The 25,936-nt window shown below is 43.9% G+C and overlaps 1 protein-coding gene across 1 annotated transcript in view; it reads right to left on the bottom strand.

Annotated features, from left to right (window-relative positions):
• Nucleotides 1–25,936, bottom strand: part of LOC130835712 (ATP-binding cassette sub-family C member 4-like) — a 153,346-nt gene that overhangs the window by 103,692 nt on the left and 23,718 nt on the right. The window contains exons 9-14 of the mRNA XM_057707474.1: nt 19,741–19,842; nt 15,665–15,754; nt 14,291–14,482; nt 6,578–6,672; nt 6,266–6,352; nt 9–105 (exon numbers count right to left, since the gene is read on the bottom strand). Of these exons, the coding sequence (XP_057563457.1) occupies nt 9–105; nt 6,266–6,352; nt 6,578–6,672; nt 14,291–14,482; nt 15,665–15,754; nt 19,741–19,842 (663 nt within the window). The remainder of the gene's footprint in view (nt 1–8; nt 106–6,265; nt 6,353–6,577; nt 6,673–14,290; nt 14,483–15,664; nt 15,755–19,740; nt 19,843–25,936) is intronic.

Here is a 25,936-nt window from a genome sequence, read left to right as displayed (position 1 = left end):
CTACTTACATCTTTCAGTATCAGAATCTGACTTGCATCCTCTAGGAAATGCAGCTGATGAGTCACTAGGATTGTGATCTTCTCCTGCAAGGCTTGACGAATACACCTGCAAATGTAAAAGGTACAGGATGCAAAAGCACATTAATGGGGGTGCTCCAAACTGAAAAACATATTTGAAAATAAACACATATTTTGAAAACATAATGAGACAAAGACAACACAGTGGTCAAAGATATATAGTTTGAATACCAAATAAATAATAATACAAACATAAATCAATAATTCCGACTAGGTCCTCAAATTTATCAGCAGCAAACTTGAATCTAGTGCTGCTAAAAAATTCTAAAAAGCAGTCCAGTGAAGAAGGCACCAACAGCTAAGCTTTTTCTTTCTCAAAGTCTCAGCTTAACACTAATTTACATGTTTCATAATGAAAAATAATTGAGCAATACTGAGATTCCAAAACTTGACTGAACTAAAACACTGTTTTATGGCTATGTGGGAATGGGAGAAGAGGGATCTATGTCATATAAAAATGTGTACATTTTTCTTAGGTAGTTTCTTAGATGATTATTTATGATTTTTGATATACATATTAACAACAAAAAGTAATAGATTCTTGGTAACTTTCCCAGAGTGCATTTTCTAGACATTTCTACCAAAATAATATTAGATAGAAAATGAATGCTAGCATGGCCTCCATCAGTCTCTACCACATTCCCAGTCCCATCCAGGAGCAGGTCTTCTTTCACAAGGACTGAACACGTTCAAAATATGAAAATAAAAGAGCAGAATCCAAATGGCCCAAATCACAGTGGAAATCATCTGACAGATACACCAATTCTCTGTAGCCAAGACCCCTGTATGGTCAGGCCACCCAAGATGGCTGTTCTCTTGCTCTCTGTACATCCCCTGCTCAACAGGTGCCTGCTTCACCTGCAGCTGCTCACATGACTGACCTCCCTACGTACTTGCCCCAGGCCCCAGCTAATGTCTGTTCTAGCTTTAGATCAGAATCCTCCACTCTGCTTATCAAAGGGGCAGTGAGGGGCATGCCCCATTGCTGGTTTCTATGCTAAATGATGAGCCAACCTGACATCAATTCCCTCTATAACAGGCAATCTCCCAGTCTTCTCTCCCCTCCCCCAGGAGCAAAGACTACAGCCCTGTCCTTCCCCAACACCCCAGGGTGGGGTTTCCCTCTAGGACCTTGATTCAGTCATGTAAGCTCACCCTATCCATTAAACCATTTGCGGCTCTGTTGCTGACTCCAGGCTCGTTCTTAGGTCTCAGCTGGGCAAGTACAGGCCTTGCAGGCCTGCGGGGTGCAGCCCAACAACCCCCCTCAGTATCCAACCTTAAGTGTGTTTTACAGGAACCCCTCCAACTGCTCCTACATTGTAAATGCAGACCCCTGGGGACTCAGCCCCAGTCTCAGCCCACAAGGGTCTACAACCCTCCAGGGAAGCGAGTAGCCGGGTCCAGGGCCCTGGTGACCACGGGCAGGGCTCTAGGCATGTACTCTGGGTGCCCGAGCCCCTCACAGAGCAAAATCTCAGGAACATGGGCCACAGCTCAGCCTGCTGAGTGAGTCAGATGGAGAGTCCGGAGGCAGCAGACGGCAGCTCAGTCCCTCTCACCAGCCTGACAACGTCAGATGAGCTACTAAACCTCAGTTTCTTCGTCTCAAAACAACATCAATGAAAATTCATCCACACGTTCCGAGAAATCAAACCACTAATCCACTCCGTAAACAACAGCCCACTCTCCACTCCTCCCTAACCCATGAGTGGTCATGTGCTTTGGACTCAGGATAGAAAAGTCCTAAGGGGACACTCTGGAATTGGGTCTATGATCAGAAACAAGACCCTGGGATGTAGACACATACAACATCGCTTCATGAAGTCCAAAAGGATTCATTTTTATCTTTTGATATGTCTTAGTTCAGCTTTCCTAACTAAGTTTCTTGACTGAATAAACTCCTCTTCAGACTTAGTACTAAAACTTTTTATGGAATTGTTTCTTCTTACTTCAAAATTACCTGCCAACAGTCCATGAAGGTGGATGTTAATCAAATCTGATGGGCTGCTATGTCCAAGGTGGACCAACACAAACGTTTTTAAACATTTTCTTCCTAACATGCAATCACAGATGAGGTAATATAAATGATTACAATGAAGAGATACTTCATTTTAGAAAGTACTCTATTTTCCTAGTTTTCCTAGTAAAGATTTCCAAGTCATGCCATAAAATATGATTGATTCAGCAACCAGTTATTTAATTGCTATTGCTATATAAGGGCTGTGTTAATCCTATATAATCCTATATAAGGGCTCTGTTAATTCTATAATCCCATATATAATCCCATACAAGGGCTGTGTTAAGAGGGGACATGCCCCATGGTAGAGGGGATACAAGTAAAAAAGACAGAGTCCCACCTTCATTCATTCAATCAGCAGAGGTTTGTTGAGGATTTAGACATGCTCCTAAGTGCCGAGGATACACCTGTAGGTCAAGAAAGCAGACAATACTCTGCACCGTGTGTAGGGGGACACAGTGAAGTCATATAGAAAATGCACCATTGGGCCATGATGTGTGCTCTGAAGGAAAAGCAAGGGAGCTGCTGTCTCAGGTGGAGGGGCTCGGGAGCCCTGAGACTATCTGGGGGAAACATCCCTGGAAGAAGGCAGAGCAGGTGCAGGGGTCCTGGGACAGAACATGCTGGGCTAAGGAACCTTTGTGCTTTCATAGCTTAGTGGGGGATGGGGGAGATTCATAAATAGTCAAGTGCAACCCACTGAGGGCTGAGAGAAGACAGAAGGGCACAGGTTCCCCCTGGAGGAACAGGAGGGGAAGGCAGGGGCCCATCTTTCACCTGCCTTCTTTGCCCTGGTGCACTGTTCCCTGGCTCTGGGACAGAGGGAGCAGTATCTACAGACAGACAGGTGTGAGAAAGGACCCACCACAAAGCCAGCACGGCTGGAATACCGAGTGGGTGTGGGGACGAGCTGGAAAGGCTGATGGTGGCAGACAGCAAAGAAGCCTGTTCTCCATTTGAGGACCTGGAGCTGCATCCTGAGTCTGTGAAGGGCTGGAGCAGGAAGCGTGAACTGTGTAGACAGCAGCCTGGGAATCTGATCAGGACAGACCCGAAGAACTGATGACACTGGAGGTGGGGGTCTGGGATGTGGTACTGAAACACGATGGGATCCACAGCTGGACACAGGTGAGACACATCACTTCACCTAAGACCTCTGACCTTCTGTAGGTGACAGAATCCACTTAATGTACAACATATAGTTGTAAAACTCACAAACCTTGATAACCTGGGACATAGATTCATAACTGAAGGAAACTGCTAATGGCAGGTAGAAGTGTGATTTGTTCACTTTTAACAGAAAACACTTCCCACTGTTAAGCTTCTGCACGACCACCATCTTTCAGAGCATAGTTTTCCATCCAATTTTCTAAGTTGAGAGCATTGTCCAGGTGCTGCTGAGTGATTCCCTAAATTACATTCATGCTCCCTGACTTACATTTCCCTGGAGAACGTGGTTCTGATTAGCAAACAACAGTCTTAACAAGCTCGCTTCTATCAAGTGTACATCCAAAGTCATTAAACCCAAAAGGTTGGAGAAGACTTTATAAATACCTCCCGTGTTTGAAAGAGAACGCGGGGGAGCTTTTGTGATAAGCACGTTGTGCTTGGCAATCAGAATGCCTTCCCCTCCCCTCCCTGTGACACAGATGCAATGGCCAGCAGCAGCTGTTCCTGGAGTGACGGAGAACTTGTTCACACTCACACAAGACAGCATGACGGACATTTTCCAGTTCAGGGTGGGGTGCTGAGCTACTCATGATGCCAGGAGGGTGAGGGTGGGGAATCTCTGTCACAGCCCTAGTGCCCTGTCACTGAACCCATGACAAACCACAAAGCAATTTTGTAAGGGAAGATTTATCAAGTCATGATCGGGAGGGGCTGGGAAAGGCAGGTCAGATCAGAGAGCTCGAGGTCATGCAACATGTCAGTCGCCCTACTCGCTGATGTTCTGAAAGATTCAATGCTACTATGCACTTTGTTTTATTGTGGTAAAATATACATAACATGAAATTTACCATTTTTACCATTTTTAAGCATACAGCTCAGTGGCATTAAGTACCTTCACACTGTTGTGAAACCATCACCACCATCCATCTACAGAGCTCTTTCATCACCTCAACACTAAGCACAAGTTACATACAGACTTTGGTGGAACCCGGCCCACGACCCCTGCTCAGTGGATGTGGAATCCTAGCTCCCAGTATCCAGAGCTCAGAGCTCCTCACATATCTCTCTCACACACAGCTGACTCTGCTGAAGTGTCTTTACTTTGCTATTCTAGACCTGCTGGAAATCAATCATGTCCCCTCAAAATTCACATGTTGACACCTTAGCCGTCAGTACCTTAGAATTTGGTGACAGGGCCTTTAAAGAGGTCATTTTTACCCTTCATTAGGGTGGACCTAATCCAATCTGACTGGTGTCCTTAGAAGAGGAGACTAAGACATAAGGACAGAGACCCAGGGGTGCACATGAACAGAGGAAAGCCCACATGAGGACATAGCGAGGAGGATGCCATCGGAAGCCAAGGAGAGGTCTCAGTGGAAACCAAACCTGCCCACACCTTGATCTTGGACTTCCAGCCTCCAGAACTGTGAGAAAATTAATTTCTATTGTTTAAGTGCCCCCCATTCCCCCACCCCCCATGACAACCTGCTATAGACTGAATATTTGTGTCTTCAAAATTCATGTTGAAACCTATTCCCCACTGTGAAGGCACTGGAGTTGGGCTGTTGGAAGGTGACCAGGTCACGAGGGTAGAGTCTGCATGAATGGGATTAGTGCCCTTATAAAAAGGACCCACACGGTTCCCTTATTCCTTCCAACATGTGAGGACATAGGGATTGAACCCTCATCTGACACCGAATCTTTCAGCATCCTGACTTTGGATTTTCCCAGCCTCCAGAAATTTGAGAAATAAATTTCAGTTATTTATAAGCCACCCAGGCAATGGTCTGTGAGAGAAGCCTGGACAGGCACAGCTTTAGAAAACTATACAGGACCTGACAGCAAGAATTTCCAAATAGCTTCTCTCTGCCAAACAACCTGCATCTTCCAGGCAAGGACGTGACTGCTGTTCTTCTCACAGCCTTGCTTCTTCCTATCTCTACACCTTTGCGTCTACTATTCCTTCGAGGTGGGGGGGGAGTCAAGGAAGGGAGGGAATACGGGGATATGTGTATAAAAACAGATGATTGAACTTGGTGTACCCCCAAAAAAATAATAAATAAATAAATAAAATTTAAAAAAAAAAAAAAAAGGACCTGAATCCTCTTCTCAGCCTCCACAAACCCTTCCCAGCCCGCAGGCCCACAGGGCACTTCCTGCCACAGGGAGCTTTCTGATTTCAGCTGAAGGCCTACAGCTGCCCACTTGCGCTTCCATTTAGCATTTACTATCTTGTATCGAAACCCTCTAAATCTTGACTGTGCTGAACTTTCCCCAGGTACCTGTCTTAACAAGTTGCATGTAGAGGCAGATTCCTTAGAGGCAAGAATGAGAGCTGAACCTCTTAGTCTCCCTTATTCTGCCCAATGTGGGGCCTTCCCCTCTCCCAGTTCACTGTCCTCCCTTGTAAACTAAGAGGTTTTGTGCAGTAACATCTGTAAGGTCATCGACCTCAGTGCACACGTAAGGCAGCTGAAAGGGCTCCTTGGCTTTAACAGGTGAACAACAGCAAGGTAACTAACCAGGGGATAGATGTGGATGCTGCTTTAGAAATGCTGAAACCTTCGCTTCTAACGTGCCTTAAACAAATGATGGAGGAAAAGAACTGAGAGTGAAGTACCAGGTTCCTGAGACTTACCCTCTGATTGAAAAAACGTACAACACCTTTCTTATTCCTGGGGTCTGGATCCACCCACACTGTCTGGTTATCAACTGCAAGCAGCAGGGGGACATCTGCCATCTATTCCTCAGCTCCCTAAAGCACAGGCTCCACTGGCCTCCATACACCAGAAGCACCTCCTCTATTTTCCTATCTTGACCTCATTATGTTGCAAAATTTCTCTACAATTGGTCTTCTGTGGAGGGAATGGAGGGGGAGAGGGACACCAGAGCAGAACCAGCCACATCTCCTGAAGCACAAAGGCTTTCCTGAGCTCTCTTCCCCGATCTCTACAGGGTTCTTAAAGGCAGAAATGATAGGAAACAGGAGCAAACTCACTGTTCAAACAAGTGCCTGCTGACTTCTGCATCCACTGCGCTGAGCGGATCATCCAGGAGGTAGATGTCTGCATCCTGATACACGGCTCTAGGAAACACAGAGAGATGTCAGGAGAAGAACCCTTCACATTCCCCAGATCCCATCTCTGAAACATGACAGCGTCCAACAACTCCATGTTCATTCCAGGAGCCCATGGAAAGGACAAGACCCTGCTTCACACAGCGCCCACCTGGTGAGTGGGGTCTGCATGCTCACCTCCAACAGAAGCCATGGAGGAGGCTGGGGCAGGATGGCAACTGAAATGCCATTTACCTTGCGAGGCTGACCCGGGCTTTCTGCCCTGCACTCAGTGTGGTCCCTCCATCTCCTATCACAGTTAGATCTCCATCCTCCAAAAGCTGTAAATCCTACATGGAGACAGAAAAGGAAAAAAGAAAAGGATTTAAAATATGTTCTCCTCCACCTCCATCCCTCCTGCCATCCTAACCTTTTAGCATCAGTTCTTCATACAAGTATTTGATCAACAGCAATGGGTATATTTCATAGCAACTAAATTATAATCTTGAACATATCAAAAGAAAAAAAAACTTCTCAGGGTTTTTTATTTGTTTTCATTCTGTAGTTTTTCACAGCATTTATGCATTTGACCATTTTAACAGCTATTTATTGAGGGTCCACTATATGCCAGGCATTGTTCTGGGCACAGTGAATTCAGCCATGAGGAAACAAAGTCCCCAGAGTTTCCTTCCATGGCGGGAAACAGACAATATGGAAAATTAACATGAATAGAAGTACTAAGGACTAGAAGAAAAAGGAAGCTGGCTTAGGGGAATAGAGAGTAAAGGAGGGAAAGTGAGTCTACACTGGGGTCGGGAAGGACTCTGCTCAGAGGGGGTGTGAGCAGATCTGGGGGAGGGTGGAGGGGGCTCACACAGACCAGGAGAGGGGGCTCCACACAGAGGAATGAGCAAAGTGCAAAGGCCATGGGGCAGATGCTCAAGGCTTTCCAGGACAAGCAAGGAGGCCAGGAGAGCTGGAGCTGAGTAAGAATGAGGGGGATGAGGGCAGAGACAGAGCAGGAGAAGCCCTGGTGTCACTCCCAGTAAAAGGAGGAGGGGGAGGAGGAGGACTGACATAGTCTGAGGTTTTTAAGGAATCACTCCTGAGCTTTGCAGAAAATAGGCAGTAAGCAAGGATGTATGAGGGTGAATACAAGTGAGGAGGCTACTGGAATAATCTAGGCAAGAGATGATGGTGGCCAGGACCAGAGTGGGAGCAGTGGGAATGGAGAGACAGGGTCCCACTGCAGACACATTTCAAAGGTGGAGGCTGTAAGACCTGCTGACGGGGTGGGTGTGGGCTGTAAGAGGAGGACTGTGTTGTTTGGAGCATGAGGAAGGGGAAGAAGAGGGTCACCATTTACTGAGCTGGGGAAGATGGTGGATGCAGGCTTAGGAGACGTCACTTGTGCACAAGCTGAGATGACTTCTCTGTGATGTCATGGTGTAGCTGGATGTGCAAGTGTGAAGGTTTATACTAGAGGCACAGGTGTGAGAGCTGGTGGCACAGGCTGGTGAAGGCACAGGACTTATCAAGGAATAAGTGTCTTAAATTACCAATTTTGCTGATCTTGGCCTCAGCTTCCCACTTTCAGAGAAGGGATGACACAGGTCCTATACCTTCACAGTCACACTTAAGGCAAGTGACAGACAAGATCTGTATAAGAAATGGGAGCAGAAAGAGCAGTCTGGGCAGGAAAGACCAGAGGGAAAGAAACAGTGTGTTTGAGAGACACAGAATAGTTCAGCCAGACTAAGTAGATGTTTGTCCGTGGAAGCAGGAAAACCTAAAGCTCAGAAGGATGTGACGTTTTGACTTGAGAATCTGTGAATCAATCAAATGTTACATTTGAATATTATTTAAGTAGTCAATAGACAAATCAGTCTATTTTCCCCAGAGTACCTGGGGAAAAAAAGAAAAGATGATGAGAACATCCTCAACATGACAAGACAAAAATCAGTTTTAGGTTTCACAGTTACGATATTAGAAGTCTTTACTTTGATTGCCTATATTTATCACTCAACAAATCCTGGCGTAGACAAGCAGAGTGCAGGGAGTTTGTTTTCTACGAAACCCCTCAGGGATCAACCGAGGAAACATAGCAGTACCTTTCTGCAGATGAAGACCTCATTTCTCTGTCTTTTGTCTTATCTGGGGAGAAAGCAAGTGGCACACTGGGGTCTCCATGATAAACAAATCCTGTGATCTCCCTAAGTCTCATTTTCCTCTTCTAAAGAATGTGCTGCAGAAACAAGAATCACCAAACTCAAGGATGCTATGAGAATGTAAAGAAATGTATGAAAAGCCTCCATAAATGGAAAAAGGACACGATTGATTGTAACTTGCTACGGATGACTGATGCCTATTGTCTCATCAATCTGACAGCGGGACCCCATTCACAGTGTGAATCACAACATGCAAAGCACATGACCACAGAGAGAAGAAAGAGACTATCTCCATCATCACCCTCCCTGACAGCCACAAAGACACACAGGCACACACAGGTTCCCCGCACACTCACAGCTTAACAGGTGCATCAAGTGAAAGGCAACAATTGCTCTGTCATGAAAATTTATCATTATTTCCCCTTCTGTCTTTATTGAGCTCAGAAGTTAATACCACACCTTGCATTTGGTTTTCATGAAAAACAGTGAGCATTTTAAGACAGGTTCTCAGCCTCCAACCTTACAGACACACACACACACACACACACACACACACACACACACACACACACACACACACACTGTTTACTTGGCCTCCGTTTCACTGTTGACAGTCCTTGCAAACTGTTCTGCTTCGTTTTTTGCTTTGATTTTATGCTGTTCCAGTTTCCTTCTCAAAATAGCATCACACCGTAACACAGTAATCTCAACCATGTTCTAGAAAAGGCACTTAAATCTACTGTTTTTTTTTAGCATAGTGAGGACATAAGAAACAGGCTCTCTCTGAATCTGGTAGGAGGACTTCAAGTGTATTGTTGACTCTGACAGTTATTCACGGACAAGCCCCAGATGGGAGAAACATTTCAAAGGATTTTAAGTAAAATCCAAGTCAGACTAATTTCCCAGCCAACATTTTTTGATTATGTTAAAAGGAAAAGCCTGAGTTGAGCATATATTACAATTCCTCTCACTGACAAGAAGGTGTTCTTATTCATGTTAGTTAACTCTAAGCTAAACTTAACCGATTTTCACTGAAAAAAGCAGATACACAAACTAGAGGCAAACTAGGAGATGGCTTCGCTGGTTTGATGCCATCTGTCCAGAAGCACATCAAGGGCCCTTCAGCGATGGTTGAGACTTATAGTAGAAACACCACGGAGCAGACTGTTGAAATGGTTAATGGGGGCCAGACATGAGGCCCTGGCAGAGGACAGCTGGACTCCAGAGTCAAACAGTGGGAGGCCCCTGCCTGTCTTCACAGCTTTTCTTCCATTTGGAATTGCCCCTCCTCCCACGGCCTGTCAATATCTTGCCCATCTTTCCAGGCTCAGCCCAAACATTCTCTCCCAGGAAACCATCCTGGACTTATCTCTCTTCCTGCTGGCTCCTAAGGCTTTGTTTACATCTTTTGTGAAGGACCCGTCTTACTCTGCTCCATCATTTGTACGTGTGCACACGGCTTCTCTCAGCTCCTGGAGGGTGAGATCTGTGCACCAAGCACTGTTCTGGACCCTGGTGCTGATTATCTCTAATCCTCACAACAAGCTGCACAGGAAGTACTGGTCCCATTTCACAGATGAGGAAACTGAGACTAAGTGAGGTTATATCACTGGTCTGAGGACTGTCATCTGTCAAACAGAAGAGCTGGAATCTGAACCAAGCTCATGTCAATTCATAGCCTTTTGCTCTTTCATGTCATGCTGCCCAAGTGGTGACTGAAAAATATAGTTGAAATGAAGGCAACAGTAAAATAACTCAAGACTTGAAGACCTCTATACCTAGACACAGAAGGATCAATAAACTTATTTTCCTATGATTGTCAGGGCAATCTGAAAAGAAAATGTCCACACTGGCAGGAATGTGGTAAATATGAGATGAAAGTATAGCTTATAGGCAACGCAAGAGGGGTTTGTAAAGTCTAGTGATCTATGTGGGAAAATATTAAACTAGCTTAATAGACTTCAGGTGGTTAAAGATAATATGCAGACAACTGTTACTATATTGCTTATGTTATGGTTCAGAATATTTTTATTGTTGACTTATATAATGTACTATGTATAGAGCACCTACATACATATCAACTCTAATAATGGAAGTTATATATATAAAGAAGATATCTTCTTCCTTACAAGTCACATTTTGAGGATGTGATTTTCCCAAAAACTAGCTGAACTTACAATTAAGGGCTAATTTATTTTCAAAATTATTTTAACATTTACAGAGTGCTTGTTATGTCCTAGCAATTAGGTGCTTTAAAATCACTACTGCATTTCATCCTCAAAATAACCTTACGATGTTGATGGTATTATTATCTACATTTTACAGATGAAGAAACAGGCTTGTAAGGTTCAGACAATTAGCCAAAACCACACAACTAGTAAACAGAGAAATTGACACTCAGGCCCGAGCCTTCTGACTCCTGGGCCTTGGAGTTGATGTCATCAGCCTGAATTGATGTTACCAAATGTGATTACTTCATATCTCTCTATTTTATTAGAGAAATGATTTTAGCTCAATGAACTTAAACATTTACTTCAATTTGATCAAGTATAGTGCAATACATCTAGTTATTAACATATGTAAAATACAATAAATGTTGCTTTTTTTTTCCTGTTTTTTTTTTTTTTTTTTCCTCCAGGATTTGGGAGAGGTAGGGTAAGGAAAATTGTAAGGAGAAATCTTTATTATATTTTTATGTATTTAAGTATGCATGGATGTAGAGAAAAGAGCTAGAATAAAAACAAATAGCTACCATTTACTGAAAACCTGGCATTTTTGTATTTTATAGGCATTGCCTTTGACATTTACAGTAATCCCACACCTCCTCCATTTAACAAGGAAGGAAACTGAGACAAACACCTGGAGTTACTACCCAGGACTGTTTCTCTCCAAAGGCCAAGGCTTTTCTCTGACACATGCAGTCTCTGTATCTACAGGCCAAAATAATTCCAGGACGCCACTATTATCTGTGGCCATCTCATGTCCATCCACTGACAGATGGATTCCAAAAGGAGAAAAGCGGAGGATCTCCTTACTCATTAAGTGGTTTCCAGATGTCATAAAGACCTCGCTGATCCCTTGCTAATCAGAGTCATAGATGACATTTCAGAGCAGAAGCAAAACCTGTTGGAAATTCTCTGATCCAATGTCCTCATTTTGCTGCAGAAATGTCAGAGGCCCAGGCAGGGAACAGAAAATGTCCAATGTGACTGCAGGCAAGTGATGAAGCTGGGGCCAGGACTCTGCTCTCTGCTACTTCTCCACCCTGGGCCTCACTTCCTGCCAAAGAGGGTATGGGCACGAGGAGCCCCAACTCCAAGTCCCGACCACACAGCAGAACAGGAGAGCAGTCCATGTTTATAAAGTCACGTCACGTACAGGAGAATCGCTGTGCAGCCCCATCCTGCAGGGCCCTTCCCACCAGAGTCTGTGCTGCACAGATGCCCGAGGGTGGGTGAAGCCCCAGAACACTGCCCACGTTACTGGTCCACTCACCCCACGTGGCTGTGGCAAAGCATCAGACCTTAGAAAAAAATGGTGAATGGCAGCCACTGTCCCCAGAACCTGCTTTTCTCCAGAGATGCTCAAATGTGGGGGAGAAAGACATGGCTGAGCTTCACTAGAAGGGCAAGGTCATGCAAAGAAACAGCCACACACTCGCCTGGGTCACTGGAGTCTGATCTGACCATCAGGAGCTGGACATGATTAAAGAGGAAATGCCTGAGATCTGTTTATTCCACACCCCACCTTCCACCTTCATCCAACACCCGCTTTTTAAAAAGTCATTCCCAAAAACTTCCTCAGTTGAGAGGCAGCACAGTACCATGGACAAGCATGGAGTATAGAGTTGTGCAGAAATGGATCTGAACTTAATCTGCAAATGTAGAGATGAGCTATTTCATTTCTTCAAGCCTCAGTTTTACCAACTAAAATGAGGATGGTAACATTAAAGACACTGGTAAAAGACTAAAAATTCATACCTTTTTATCTTTGTGCACACGCACGTGTGAGAGACAGAAAAATGATTTGCACGTGGACTCTGAATAAATGGGAGCTGCTGTCTTACTGCTGTCCAGTTGCTTTCCCCCTTTTCTTATACAGTATATACGGCATTTAATAAAATTCTAGCTCATTCTTGCTAACTTGACATCATTTCTGCAAACACACGATCTCCCATTAACAAGAACCCAGGAGAAAGAAACAGAAGCCCATGAAAGGAGCAATTCTGTTTTGTTCACATCATGGTAAAATGCTACTCACCTGATACAATCTATGACATTCAAGCCATTGTTAAGCAAAATTACTATTTCCTCACAAAGCTGGTTTGGAGCCTTTAACACCACACCTTTGAAAGTCTGTCCCAGCCTTTTCCTCACAGTATAAAAGAAGAGCCAGATTTCCAGGCTGCACTGAACAGACCCAGAGGGGAGCCCTTTAAGACTATTATTCACTGATTTTTATAACCCAAGAGAGTAACATACTATTTATCAGTATTCACATTTTTCATTCTTTTTGCCAAATTATATTCTCCTATCAGGTAAGTTCAGTTTTCATCTTTCACTAATTTCATTTAAATCCCGACGTAGAGTTAAACCTTTCATTTTGCTATTTTCTGTGAAACTCAATGCCATTTCTGAAAATAGTCTCTCCCCCCTAAAAATGATGAAATATTAAAAAGAAATTTTAAAGTATTCTATTTTCTTTAAATAATAAATTACAAATCAAAACCAAGTACAGAGGGAAACCTAGAGACTGAAAGGGATCAAGGAGGTATTGAAGAGTAAAGTTAGAAACTTACACTCAGCTAAAAACAACTCCTGCTTGTTTTGCTTTTGTGAAATATGCTTGCTGCGCCAAGAAAAACAGAAAAACAGGTTAACCTAACAATTCAGTGTAACTTTAAGATGTTTTGCTAAAAAATGGAATGTTTTGCACCTGCTCTTGTAAGTTTCTGTTTGGAAACTTCCATGCTCTGTAAACATGTGCACTACAAAAGTAAAGCTCACCCTGAGTTTGGGGCCCAGAACTTTGGAGCATTAGCTCGTCTGGTGCCGCCAGCTTAATAAACCTGAGTTCTCCAACCCTCCAAGTGTGGTGCTTGGTTTCTTGATGGACCAATTTCTGCAACAGTATCACCCAAGTGCAGAGGGCAGACCTTATGTGGAGTCTGATGCAAAGGATGGTGAACCAGATTTCTCAGTGAGATAATTAACAATATGTAAATACAGGCTAGAAGGTTGATGATATTCAGGAATTTGGGTTATTTTTCAGGTATAATAACGTGGTGATTTTTTTCCCAAAGGCTTTCCTATCTTGTAGAGAAAACTAATGAAACGTTTACAGATGACCTAATCTGAGGTCTGGGATCTGCTGCAGCATAATCTGGGGTGGGGGTGGGGCTGGCAGAGGGCAGGGGTAGAGACACAGCCAGACTGGCCTCCAGCTGCTCCTGGTTGGGGGGGGCGGGGGCAGGGCAGGAGGGCTCCTCACACTGTGCTCTCTGATTTTACAAATTTTTTTCATTGTCTGTTAAAGAAAAAGTTAAAAGTGAATGAAACTTCACAAAATGAAACCTCCACACCCCCCGCCAAAAATGTATTCTGTGAGCATCACTGTCACGTCAGGATTAAAACAACAGCGTATTAAAATATTAAGCAACAATCAAAGATCTTTCAAATTAAGAAAAAAACAACAAAGATCTTTCAAATGAAGAAAACAATTTTCAACAAAACTTACAGTTTAAACCAACATTATTACTGTTTGAAATTCGAGTATATGCAACTGAAAACTCATTACTCACCTCCTCCAAACCACAAGCCTTTATTACTTCTTCATATCGTTCTTTTTCATATTTCTTCCCAAATAAAATATTACTCCGCACAGTTCCTGAAAACACCCAGGGCTGCTGAGAAACACACGCGATCCTCCCGTGCACGCTGACCAGCCCCTGGCTCGGGGGCAGCTCCCCCAGCACAGCACTTAACAGTGACGACTGAAACAGACGGCAACACGCACACGTGAACAGGCAGCACTCAGGACGGAACACGCCCAGCAGCACAGCCTTCCCCACCCTGGGCGCTTGATAAATGATAGAACCCTTTCCTCTAGAGCAGGATGAAGTATGACCCTGGCAGTTGCAACAATAACAAAAAACCTGAAAACAACACTATTGGTCAGTGTAAACTAATGGTTGATAAGGAATATTAATAGTATAAACAATCTACTCTGCCTGAGTTTCCCCCAAATGAAGTGTTATACTTACCAAGGACTAATTAAGAATGTTTAACATTCACAACAAAGCAGCCCAGAAGCACGTGTATTTCATGTACCTGATGTTTAATGCAGTTGTTCCTGCATTCAGGCATCCTTTACTTGACAAATGCTTATTCTTAAAAAGCTATGTGTGAAGAACATATCCAAAGATTATTATTTAAAAGAACTCTGGAGTTCTGTCTGAAGAGCAAAAGTCCATCAAAAAGAAAATCATCACCCTCTCATGTATACATCCCATGTTTAGCTTTCTGTATTTTGTTGTTTCAGACTATGTGCATGTACACATTTCCTACAACTCTCTTACAACACACAGACGTGACGTGTCTGTGTCCACACCATCAGAGTGCTGACCACACTGGGCTGAAATAACCGGCCTGCGTGTCTGTCTCACTCTGGAACTTGGTTGCCTCTGGAGGCAGGGCCGTCGGGGTCCTGCTCACGTCTGTGTCTTTAGCTCCAGCACGTGGCTGCACACTCACTACACGTGCACTGACGGGACCAAGTCAAGTCACGTGAAGAAATGTTTAAAGATCCCTGGAAGAGCCTTTACAAACTCCAGACTTCCTGGAGTGGGCACTGTGACAAAAAGAAGTCCCCACTGTCTCCGTCCATCCTGAATAGCTATCACATAATTTCCTTCACTGAGATGTCCACATTCCCGACAAGTAGTTCCCAACTGTGTAACTTGAAGCACCAAGAAGGAAAACATGTGTGTTTATCCAGATTTATTTGGCCATGAAACCTTCTTGCAAAATGAATGTTCCATGGAACGCACTTAGAGAAAAGCTGTTCTAGATACACCCAATTCAAACTGTGTTACACGCAGCTCTGGGCTCAACTCTGAGAATTTAGTAGGGGCTGCGGCGCTATAACCAGCTGCCAAAAAGGCATCATAACTTACCTTTCCTGCCCCCACAGGTCCGATCACAGCTAACAGTTCACCGGGTCTGACAGTAAAGGAAAGACCTTGTAGAGTTGGCTTCTCTAATGCCTATGAATTCAAGTTTATAAAAATGTGACTATTTCAGTAAAGTAACACAAATTACTTCAAAAAGTGGAGAAAATAACATAATAGTCATTGATAGGCTAACATAAACCCACATTTTTCTCTTTCCTACTTTTTTTTTTTTAAGTTTTGATACTTTTATTTTTGGCTGCATTGGGTCTTTGTTGCTGCGAGCGGGCTTTCTCTAGTTGAGGAAAGCAGGGGCTACTCTTCGTTGCTGTGCGCAGGCTTCTCTGTGCGGTGGCTTTTCCTGTTGCAGAGCATGTCCTCTAGGCACTTGGGCTTCAGTAGTTGTGGTGCACAGGCTTAGTTGCTCAGCGGCATGTGGGATCCTCCTGCACCAGGGCTCAAACCTGTGTCCCCTGCATTGGCAGGAGGATTCTTAACCAAGGCACCACTAGGGAAGTCCCTCTCCTTCCTATTTTAAGATACTGTGTTCTGGAGCCTTTTCATCCAATCTAATCTTTGGGGGTTTGAAACAGCTTTAGTTGCCTTTAGGAAGGCTCCTTCTTTTACTAGATTTCTATAAGGACACAGTTCTAGACACCCACAGAATTTAAGCAGTTGAAATGCCAAGACATTTGCTTGAAATGCAAACTGCATGATGCACACTAGCTTATTAAAATGATGTACTTAAGAGAATATTCAGTATGGGAGGTTTTTAATCATTTATAAGTTTTCATTATGACCCTGGGTTTTAACTGTTTATCTCATTAATCTCCACAAGGTGGCTGCATAAGTACATGCATGCCTGACCTTTTACTAAGAATTTGAAATCTCCACTAATTTCTCCATTTTCATTTAATAAAGCATGAATCTCAGTAATGCTCAGCAAGTAAGGAGGCACTTTATAGGATAAGTCACTCTTGGTAAATTAACTCGTAAATAACAGTCAAAGCTCTAATTTCACGAGAGCTCTAATTTAATACCAACCACAAAAAATGGGGAATAAAGAAATTAATTATGACATCATGGATCAGAGAGATAAAGCCTCAGTTTTATATGTGTTATTTGCATTGCGAATCCTGGCTAAACAGGCACAATAAAGTACTTCTATCATCAAAAAAACAGAAAACAAAACAAAAAACAGACAAACAAATAAAATACCAAGAAACATGAAAGTACATGTGACAGCACATAATCCAAGGTGAGGGAAAAGAACAAAGTACTCATGATGCCAATCCCAGGTCACATTCCTGAGAGACTGAAGGGTGTATGTATGTCTTTACATATTCGAAGTTTTAAGGAAATTGTCAGTAATTGCTAATGTTTGAAAAAAACACATGGTTACACTTAATTAGTAAAATGCCCAAAAGATTAAAAGCACAGAGTGTGAATAAAAATTCTGGATAAACTTCAAAATGAGAAATTTCTCTGGAAAGAACTGAATTGATTATAAAACATTCTTATACTAAAAAAAATGACAATTTTTTTTCATCACCAAAAAAACTAGCCCCATATTTTATAGGACTTTTTAATAGATTCAAAATCTATCAACAAGAAACTAGACTTTAACACGAGAAACATTTTTAAGCTTCTTCACTCCTTTCTTCTTGTCTGACACTTAGGGTTCTTATTTTACTACTTTTCACTCAGTTAAGACTACAAACTAATGAGCCACATGCAAACATCAGCTTCCTGTCCCCACACCTCATAGCTTCTCAGGGCCAGATACTGAGTTCCCTCCTGCTCAGGCTTCAGGATCGGGCGCTGCTCTGCCCTGACCAGAAGGGGGCAGCACTCAATAGCCCATGGGTGCTGGGGCCAGGCCCCTCCTGGTTATCCAGGCTCAGGGGACCCCGACTCAACAAGGATCATCAGCTGAGCCCCTACTCTGTGCCAGACACAGTTCGAAACCCCTGCCCCGTGGAGATATGGAGGCTCCCACAGGACCATATATATTAAAGCTTAAAGATTGAGACCACAAATTTGCTTTCTACATCTGTGATGCTATTTCTGCTTTACAAATAAGTTCATCTGTACATTTTTCTAGATTGCACATATAAGCGATATTATATGATATTTGTCTTTCTCTTTCTGACTTACTTCACTCTTCTAGTCAATGCTCTGGGGTGACCTAAACGGGAAGGGAATCTAAAAAAGAGTGGATATATGTGTATGTATAACTGATTCATTTTGCTAGACGGCAGAAACACAATATTATAAAGCAACTATACTCCAATAAAAATTAATAATAAAAAAGATTGAGAGTAAGCCTTGTCATTTCGTGAATGAGACCTGGGTCCCTCAGACCATCCCCCACCTGCCCACCTGGCTGTCTAGTGGAGCAGGTCACATCTCCTGCCTCCCGAGTAGCAAGTGCTTCATTCAAACTTAGCTTCTCTGCAAAACCCCCAATGTCTGTGCCCCTCCCTCTCCTGAGGGCTCTCTCACCCATGACCTACCCTGACAGGCCCTAATTACTAATGACCCCAGCAAGGGGCACAGCCTTCCATAGGCAAAGCCAGGACAAGAGAACGGGTGTTCTGTACTACAATGCAAGTTGCACAGAAGTATCAGAAAATGCTATTAAGTTCCTGAAAGAAGAAAATAGCTCATTTTAAAACGTTGCATAGTTTGGTACAAAAGAAATTTGGTAATGGGTTGTACAAAGTACGTCTTAGCATTCACACAGAGTGGCTTTACAATGGAATTTTAATGGTACTTTCCATAAATGCTTCTACTGTATTATGACAAGAAATACCAAGCAGGAAGTAAATCCAGCGTATTAAGGTAGGAGGAACTGTCAGGTTAGGTCAGGCACCTTGTATGAGTTTCCATGTGCATAAGGCACAGGGATGTTGTTTTATATATTTGGGAGAATACTATTGTTTTGATGTCAGACACTGAGTCAGAAATAGGTGAACACAATGCAGGTGGGACAACAGGGTCACAGGCATGAAAAGACAGCAAGAGTCTAGAGCCTGGACACTTACACTGTGGTCCCCACTCTGACAGCAGCCGGTTTCCTGGGCTCTGGATGGTGGACCCTCTGGCAGAGTCACCTCCTCCTTGAGTCCCTCCGGGCCTGGGGGTGGGAGGAGCTTCCTGCCATTGCTAATCTCTGGATTGTCCCAAGCACCATCATTTTGCCCTTTCTGCTTTTTTCCCCCTCTTTAGTCATCTGCATAACTAATTCTCTGCTGGAACTCCATCTCCCATGGTGTGGGTTCTGTTTTCCTGACTAATCCACACTGATATGGGAGGATGTACACAGGGCACCATGGAACCAGGAAGAGCATTTCAGTCGGTAAAGGGGGCTGCATGGGGTGTGCAATATTGACAGCTTCTTGAGAGCAGACCCTGTTGCTTTTCCTGTTGGTCTGGACGTCATAAATAAACCAAGTGCTGGAAAATCACCAGTTCTCTCTGTCAGCTTGCCACCCAGTGCAGCCCTTCAACTGGGAATCACTGGTGCTTACTAGGCCCTCCTGCTATCTCCTCCCTGCCCCTGGCTGCCACCAAAGTCGCCAGCACCATCCAGAAGCTTAGGGTGGGGGAGCCCCCAACCTGCCCCAGAGCAAAGATCCAAATCATGGCCTCACTCCGTATGTAATAAGGTGGTCTGAGAACATCAAGGCAGAGAATGTACACTGATTCCCCAAAGCCGCTTATCTTTAACAAGGGTTATGTATTTGTCAGTTAACCCTTTCCACACTGCAGCATTTTGTCTGTCCAATCCTCTAAATTCTAACATTACAAACATACTTTAAGTTCAAAATGTGCTAATACATTGAAAGTTCCCTTGAAAATGAAACAGAGAGCAACATGTCAAACATCTTAGGTTGATTTTATACTTAATCTCCACTAGTTGCAAACCTTAGTCCCAATTTTGAGAATTTATATAACATACTTTCAGTAAATGACCAAGTCACATCTTACACCATGTATAAAATCTAAAAGTTCTCCAAAAAATCTATGTCATCTGTTGTTGTTTAGCAGTCATGATATTGGAATGGAGGATTTGTTACCTTATCCCAAGAAGCAGTGAAATCTTGCACATTCACTATTGTTTTACCATCTGATGGCAGCTGAGAGTTGCACTGTGATATCTCATCAAGTAACAGAAAGTTCTACAGAAAAGGAAAAATGTAGACAGTTTAGTCTGCAGGAAGAAAGCATAAACAAAAATAACTGCTTTCCTGAAATTTGTAATAAAAAACTATACAGCCTACATATTGTTTTGCCAACTGTACTTAACGTGTTGGCTCACATAAGAACATACTAAATAATACATAGAATAATATATACTATTACTACACATATAGTATATACGATCATGTAACCTAATGGTATGCATATATGGAGTACTTTATATATGCGTTTATATATAATGTATATTTATATGCATAGCATATTTATATGTAAAGCTTAATTCTAGGACCCACAGGCAAACCAAATCCTAACGGACACAGGAGGCAACTAAAATAAGCAGGTGAGGGTGTTTGAGAAAGAGAACAACACATAAATAGCAATCTACTTCCCTAGACATCAGAAACACCCTTCAAGTCCTTGATACCCTCGTCTACCATGCCATAAAGCTACAAATGTGATTACAACCTTCCACCTCAAAAGAACAACTGGTAAAAATTTAACGTGAAAACCTGCTTCTGTGCAGGAGAAGGAAGACATGACCCCTGCATTTCTTTCAAATACCAGCTTGCAGGAGATGTAATCCTCTCAACTCCTCCTCCTCTCATCCACACTCACTGAGAACCTGAACACTGGGCATGACTACTCCTACCCACCCCAAGCCCATGTCCAGCAGGAGGCAGGATGGACAGACGGCGGTCTAAGGACTCCTCTGCAGGCTTTCAGCCCCTGCAGCCTGAGTTCTTTCCACACCACCTCTCCCTTCGTCAGCCAGGTACCAGCTCTCACCTGTTCTGCCACAGCTCATCTCTCTCCCAGTTCTCCTTTCCTCTTGACACAGCATAATTTCGGAACCACAGTTACAATTAGTCATCCCCAACACCACTCCCTCCTGATCTCTTCACAACACCCCTGAGGATGTCCACCATGCTTAACACCCTCCAGTGACCCATCAGCACCTAAGTCCACACTCCCCAAGTGGCCTCTGCCTGGACACCCTGAGTACTAATCCCACCCAGCCTTCCAGGTCCATCTCAATCAGGGAACAGCTCAGGACATTCCTGGGAACCAGCTCAGGACATTCCAGGCTGGCACTGCCCTCCCTACCTCTGAATCCTCAGAAGGATATTAAGTCACAAAGGGGGAGACATTATGTCATTCACACACTTAAATAGTCCCAACTTCAACTAAGACTGAGCCTTGCACGGAGTCAGCCCATCACGGGTATCCGCTAAAGGAAGGAACAGACTATTTGACCGTTCAAGTCAGCCCAACAACTGACTGCATGGCTACAGCCTTATATAGACTGAACTAACACTGCAACAAGCAAAAAGTTATACATGTATGTTTCTACATCTTTTCTAGACAGAATCCAATTTCAATTTCAGCTTAAGCATGTTACCAAGACAAAAACCTCAATATTCAGTGTGTGCATAGTAGAATAGATTTAATGAGACTCCATTCAACACATGACCAGCTTGTAAAGGTGCCAGACTTTTCTCCAGGAAAAGTTCAGGCTGATGAAAAAGCTGAAAATAAATTGCCATTAGAGGACTTCCCTGGTGGCGCAGCAGTTAAGAATCTGCCTGCCAATGAAGGGGACACGGGTTCCAGCCCTGGTCCGGGAAGATTCCAAATGCTGCAGAGCAACTAAGCCCGTGCACCACAACTACTGAGCCTGAACTATAGAGCTCGTGAGCTACAACTACTGAGTCTGAGTGCCACAACTACTAAAGTACATGTGCCTAGAGCCTGTGCTTCTCAGTAAGTAGCCCCTGCTCACCACAACTAGAGAAAGCCCATGTGCAGCAGCAAAGACCCAATGCAGCCAAAAATAAAATAAAATAAAATAAAATAAAATAAATAAATAATCTTTAAAAAAAATGCCATTAGACCCATGGAGTGCAGGCCCAGAACAGGTCACGTGGGAAAGTATCAACACCAAAACTGCAGCCAAAAAGATTGACTTCCAAGTGGTTGATGGGCAGAAACCTCAGCAGTTTGTGAACAATATAACCTCAGAGACACATTTTACTGGATGTTAAACTCACTGAAGACTCAGTGCTTTGAAGACAAGATATTTACTATCCTATTGGAGTCATTCAACGCCAAGACCTTCAGTCCCCTTTCCTTACTAAGAGAAAAGTAGAGGGACTTCTTGGGCCTATAAGGTCATAATAAATCCTCATATTCTGCATATGAAGATAGGAAATGGAAAAGCAAATGTAAACAAGACAGGAAACTATGAAGCCCACGTGTAGGTCTGCCCCATGGGTACGGACCATCGCACCCCTCCAAGGTGGGCAAGGGTGGTGGATTTTCTTCCTAGGGCTCCCAGACATGACCTGGGTGGAAATCCTGGGAGATGGACCCTCCAGCCTACTGAGTCCCAGGCTGCAGGAGGCAGTGAGGCTCCAGGGCTCAACACCACACTGTGTGCTAAACTCTACGTGCCCACCACACCTCTAGCCCATCTATGGTCAAACCTTACCTAGTCTTGACTGCCCGGTCAGTAAATTGAGTGGACCTTTTCTTCCACACCTGCTGCCCTTTTCACCTTCTAATTGGGTATTAATGCATCTAAGTGAGATGCAGGGAAAGAAAGAAAAGTGAACATCTAGTCATTGCCTATTTCCTGTTAGATAACAGGAAAGGAGGCTGAATCAGGCCAATGGCAGATTGGTGGCGTGGGTCGCATAGCAAACATGGGTATTTCAAAAGCCTTAGAATTCAAAACCAAGTCTGTGCTCTTTGCCTCTTCTTGTATTCCATATTTCAATGAATCAAGATGATTTTGCAGCCCCAAAACCCAAAGCAGCCTGCAATCCACCTCTCCCCTCCCCTCAAACCCAACTCAAGATTTGCCCTGAGTGGCTCTCAAATCTGGCCAAGTCTCTCCATTTCACCCCAAACCAAACCACATCATCTCATCCCTGGACTACATACTGCATTAGCCTCCTGACATGTCTCCGTGCCTCTCTTCTGGGTCCCCACCCCACCTCTATGACCCATTCCCTAGGATGCAGCCAGGGTGAGCTCTGAGACTAAAAATCTTGATGTTACCTTAAGGTCCTGTAGAGTCCCCTGCTCAGGCCTCCAGAGTCTGTACTCTGCAGCCTCAGACATTTTGTTTCCTCAAATGCATGGATCCCCTTCTTGTGCACTGAAAGCCTGTGTCACATCACCATCCCCAGGAAAATGCAAAGCCTCAGCCTCACACCTCCCCCATCCCCAGACACATAATTCTCCAGGTAACGTCCTCAGCCTTCCCAGGAAGCACGACCTCCAAAATTACACCAGCAACTTTGACAAAGCACCTCGTGCCACCTTGGACTTTTCCTTCCAAGGACTAATGACACATAAGCACATCCACAGTGAGTTTCACTATTTGATTCTTCATTAACCCCCCACTTGATGAGACATAAACTCCAAGCAGGAAGGACTTCTCTGCATTTGATTACCTGCCATTGCACATACACATCTAGCCTACACCTGGCTTCAAGTAAGTACTCGGTTATTTTGCAGAGTAAAATTCCACATTTTACCCCAAAAAGTCTAGCATAAACCAAGACAGGTTTTTCCTCTCAACTGATTTTAGTCTTAACAAGAGTCTGTCGTCTAGTATATTTGCTACAGTGCATTTTGTCTTTGTGTATTTCTTTCTACAACTAGAGCAGTGTTTCCAAAAATGTGGTTTATTTTCAGGTACACAGGACCATACATTAAAGACATAGATACCTTGGGCCCCAGCCAAGAGCTAGTGAATCAGAATCTCCAAGGTGTGATCATTTAGGCTCTTTTTTTGCTTAAAGATTTATTATTTATTTATTTATCCTTGGCTGCACTGGGTCTTCGTTGCTGCGCACGGGCTTTCTCTAGTTGTGGTGACAGGGGGCTACTCTTCTTTGTGGTGCACGGGTTTCTCATTGCAGTGGCTTCTCTTTTTGCAGAGCATGGGCTCTAGGTGCACGGGCTTCAGTAGTTGTGGCGCACGGGCTTAGTTGCTCCGCGGCATGTGGGATCTTCCTGGATCAGGGCTCGAACCCATGTCCCCTACATTGGCAGGCATATTCTTAACCACTGTGCCACCAGGGAAGCCCGATCATTTACTTTTAATAAGCACTCCAGGTGATTCTGATGAACTACAGAGCTAGTTTTTAAAGGGTTGTAGAAACTACATGGGATGAAAAAGGGTCTATGATCTAAAAGAAAAAAAAAATCTTTCACCGATTACTTCAACCCACCAGGAAGCAGTCTGCTATGCTAATACCAACTCTTCTCACTACTCTTATTCTCGGCTGCCTGTCCTGCCTTTACTGAAAAAAACTACTGCTGAACAGACCTTTAAATTCCTAGACCACTCTCCTGCCACATTTTATGTACATGATGGAGAATTTAGGTTTCTTGCCTAAATCAAAAGTGCTTCCTTCATCAGGACACAAAGTAGCTTGACAAAATCAGTCCCAGGAAGATTCAAAGTTCTCAGCAGGTCATAATTTTAATGTCACTGCACACACCTACACGGGAAGAAATTTCAAGCCTCATACAGTTCAGTTGTATTTTGGTGGGAAAAATAAAAGATCCTACCCAAATATTTGAGCACAATTCCCTGAAAACCTCCTGCAGAACCCCTTTCGTGCATCACATAATCTACCAGAGAATCAGAGTTACCGCTTTTGCCACTAAAACTAGGCTTCATGGTTAGGCATTTGCAGGAGCCCAGACATGATGGAGCTGGATGGTTCCTTCAGTTTCACATTTTCTTAGAACCTGCTATTTGTGAGGAGTATGAAGATGAAGGAGGCACTGTACCCACCCTTTAGATGAATCTGGAGTTCAGGGAGGGAAAGAAATCTATAAACACATGGCTTAGTGAGGACAAAGTCACATCCAGGAGCTCAGAGGAAGAGATGGGGATTCAAGAGGGTGTGATGGTTAATTTTATGTCAACTTGGCTAAACCACAGTCCCCAGACACTTGCTCAAACACATACTACAGTGAAAGCATTTTTCAGATGAAATCAATATTTATATAAGTAGACTGAGTAAAGTAGATTATCTTCCATAATGTGGGTGGGCCTTATCCAATTAGTCAAAGGTCTTAAGAGAAAAAAGACTGAAACTCCAAAGAAGAGGGAAATCTGTTTCAAGATCACCTTCGGACTAGAGATGCATTTTAGCATAAAGCCTCATGGTGTTAATCTTTTATTTCATGATGGCCAGCAAGACAGTCAGTCTAATTTTGTTAAACAAGACTCTAGAGCCCAGCCCAGGAACCAGGCCAGCAGAGTCTGCATGAACACCAGGCTGTTCAGGGCACAGCTCCTCTCTTTAGATACCAGATCCACCAAGTCGTCAGGCTGGTTTGATACACAGATGGATACGCAGAACAAGGGGAAGATTCAGACCTATTCCCACTGTGGATAAGACCTGGCTTCCCTGGGTTGAGACCCCCCACCCCCACAAGGCCCGATGTTCCAGGAATACCTACTCCAATCTGTTCCCTCCCTCCGCATTTCTCCAGCTTCTAGTGCAGGTTGGACCTCTGTGGGGTCTCTCTGTTTCCTGCAACTGTTGTTTCAGTCAATCCAGTGTTTATTTGATGTCTACGATGTGTCCAACATGGGCCGGGCACTATGCAAAAGAACCGCCAGATACAGTCTGCTGTGAAGGGGCTTAGAATACTCCTGGGGAGTCAGGATCACCCCACTTGACATGATGCTGGGTGGTGCGGGACTGGTCATGCACATAAATGGAAGCCCTAGTCAGTTGGAACGAAAGTGTGGGGAGAGGGTCATGGGGCTGCTGCAGGCTCAGCAGCATTTGCTTAAACCAAGGACAGAAGAGAAGGCAACCCAGAGGCCAAACACAGTGAGAAAAGACCCAAAAGTGGGGATGAATGTGGCAGGTCACAGACAGCCTCCCTTCCCCGCCAGAGTCGAGGGTCCTGAGCTGGGAAACAAAGAGAGCAGCCAGTGGAGCCTAGAGTTTAAAATTTTGATTCTGCAAGAAATAGGAAGCCTTTAAAGGTCTTCAGAGTGAGACTAGATGATGAAAACAACACTTAAGGGGATAT

The sequence above is a fragment of the Hippopotamus amphibius genome, chromosome 14, assembly GCF_030028045.1.
Source record: "Hippopotamus amphibius kiboko isolate mHipAmp2 chromosome 14, mHipAmp2.hap2, whole genome shotgun sequence".
Lineage (NCBI taxonomy): Eukaryota > Metazoa > Chordata > Mammalia > Artiodactyla > Hippopotamidae > Hippopotamus > Hippopotamus amphibius.
This window is presented reverse-complemented; position numbering and strand designations above follow the sequence as displayed.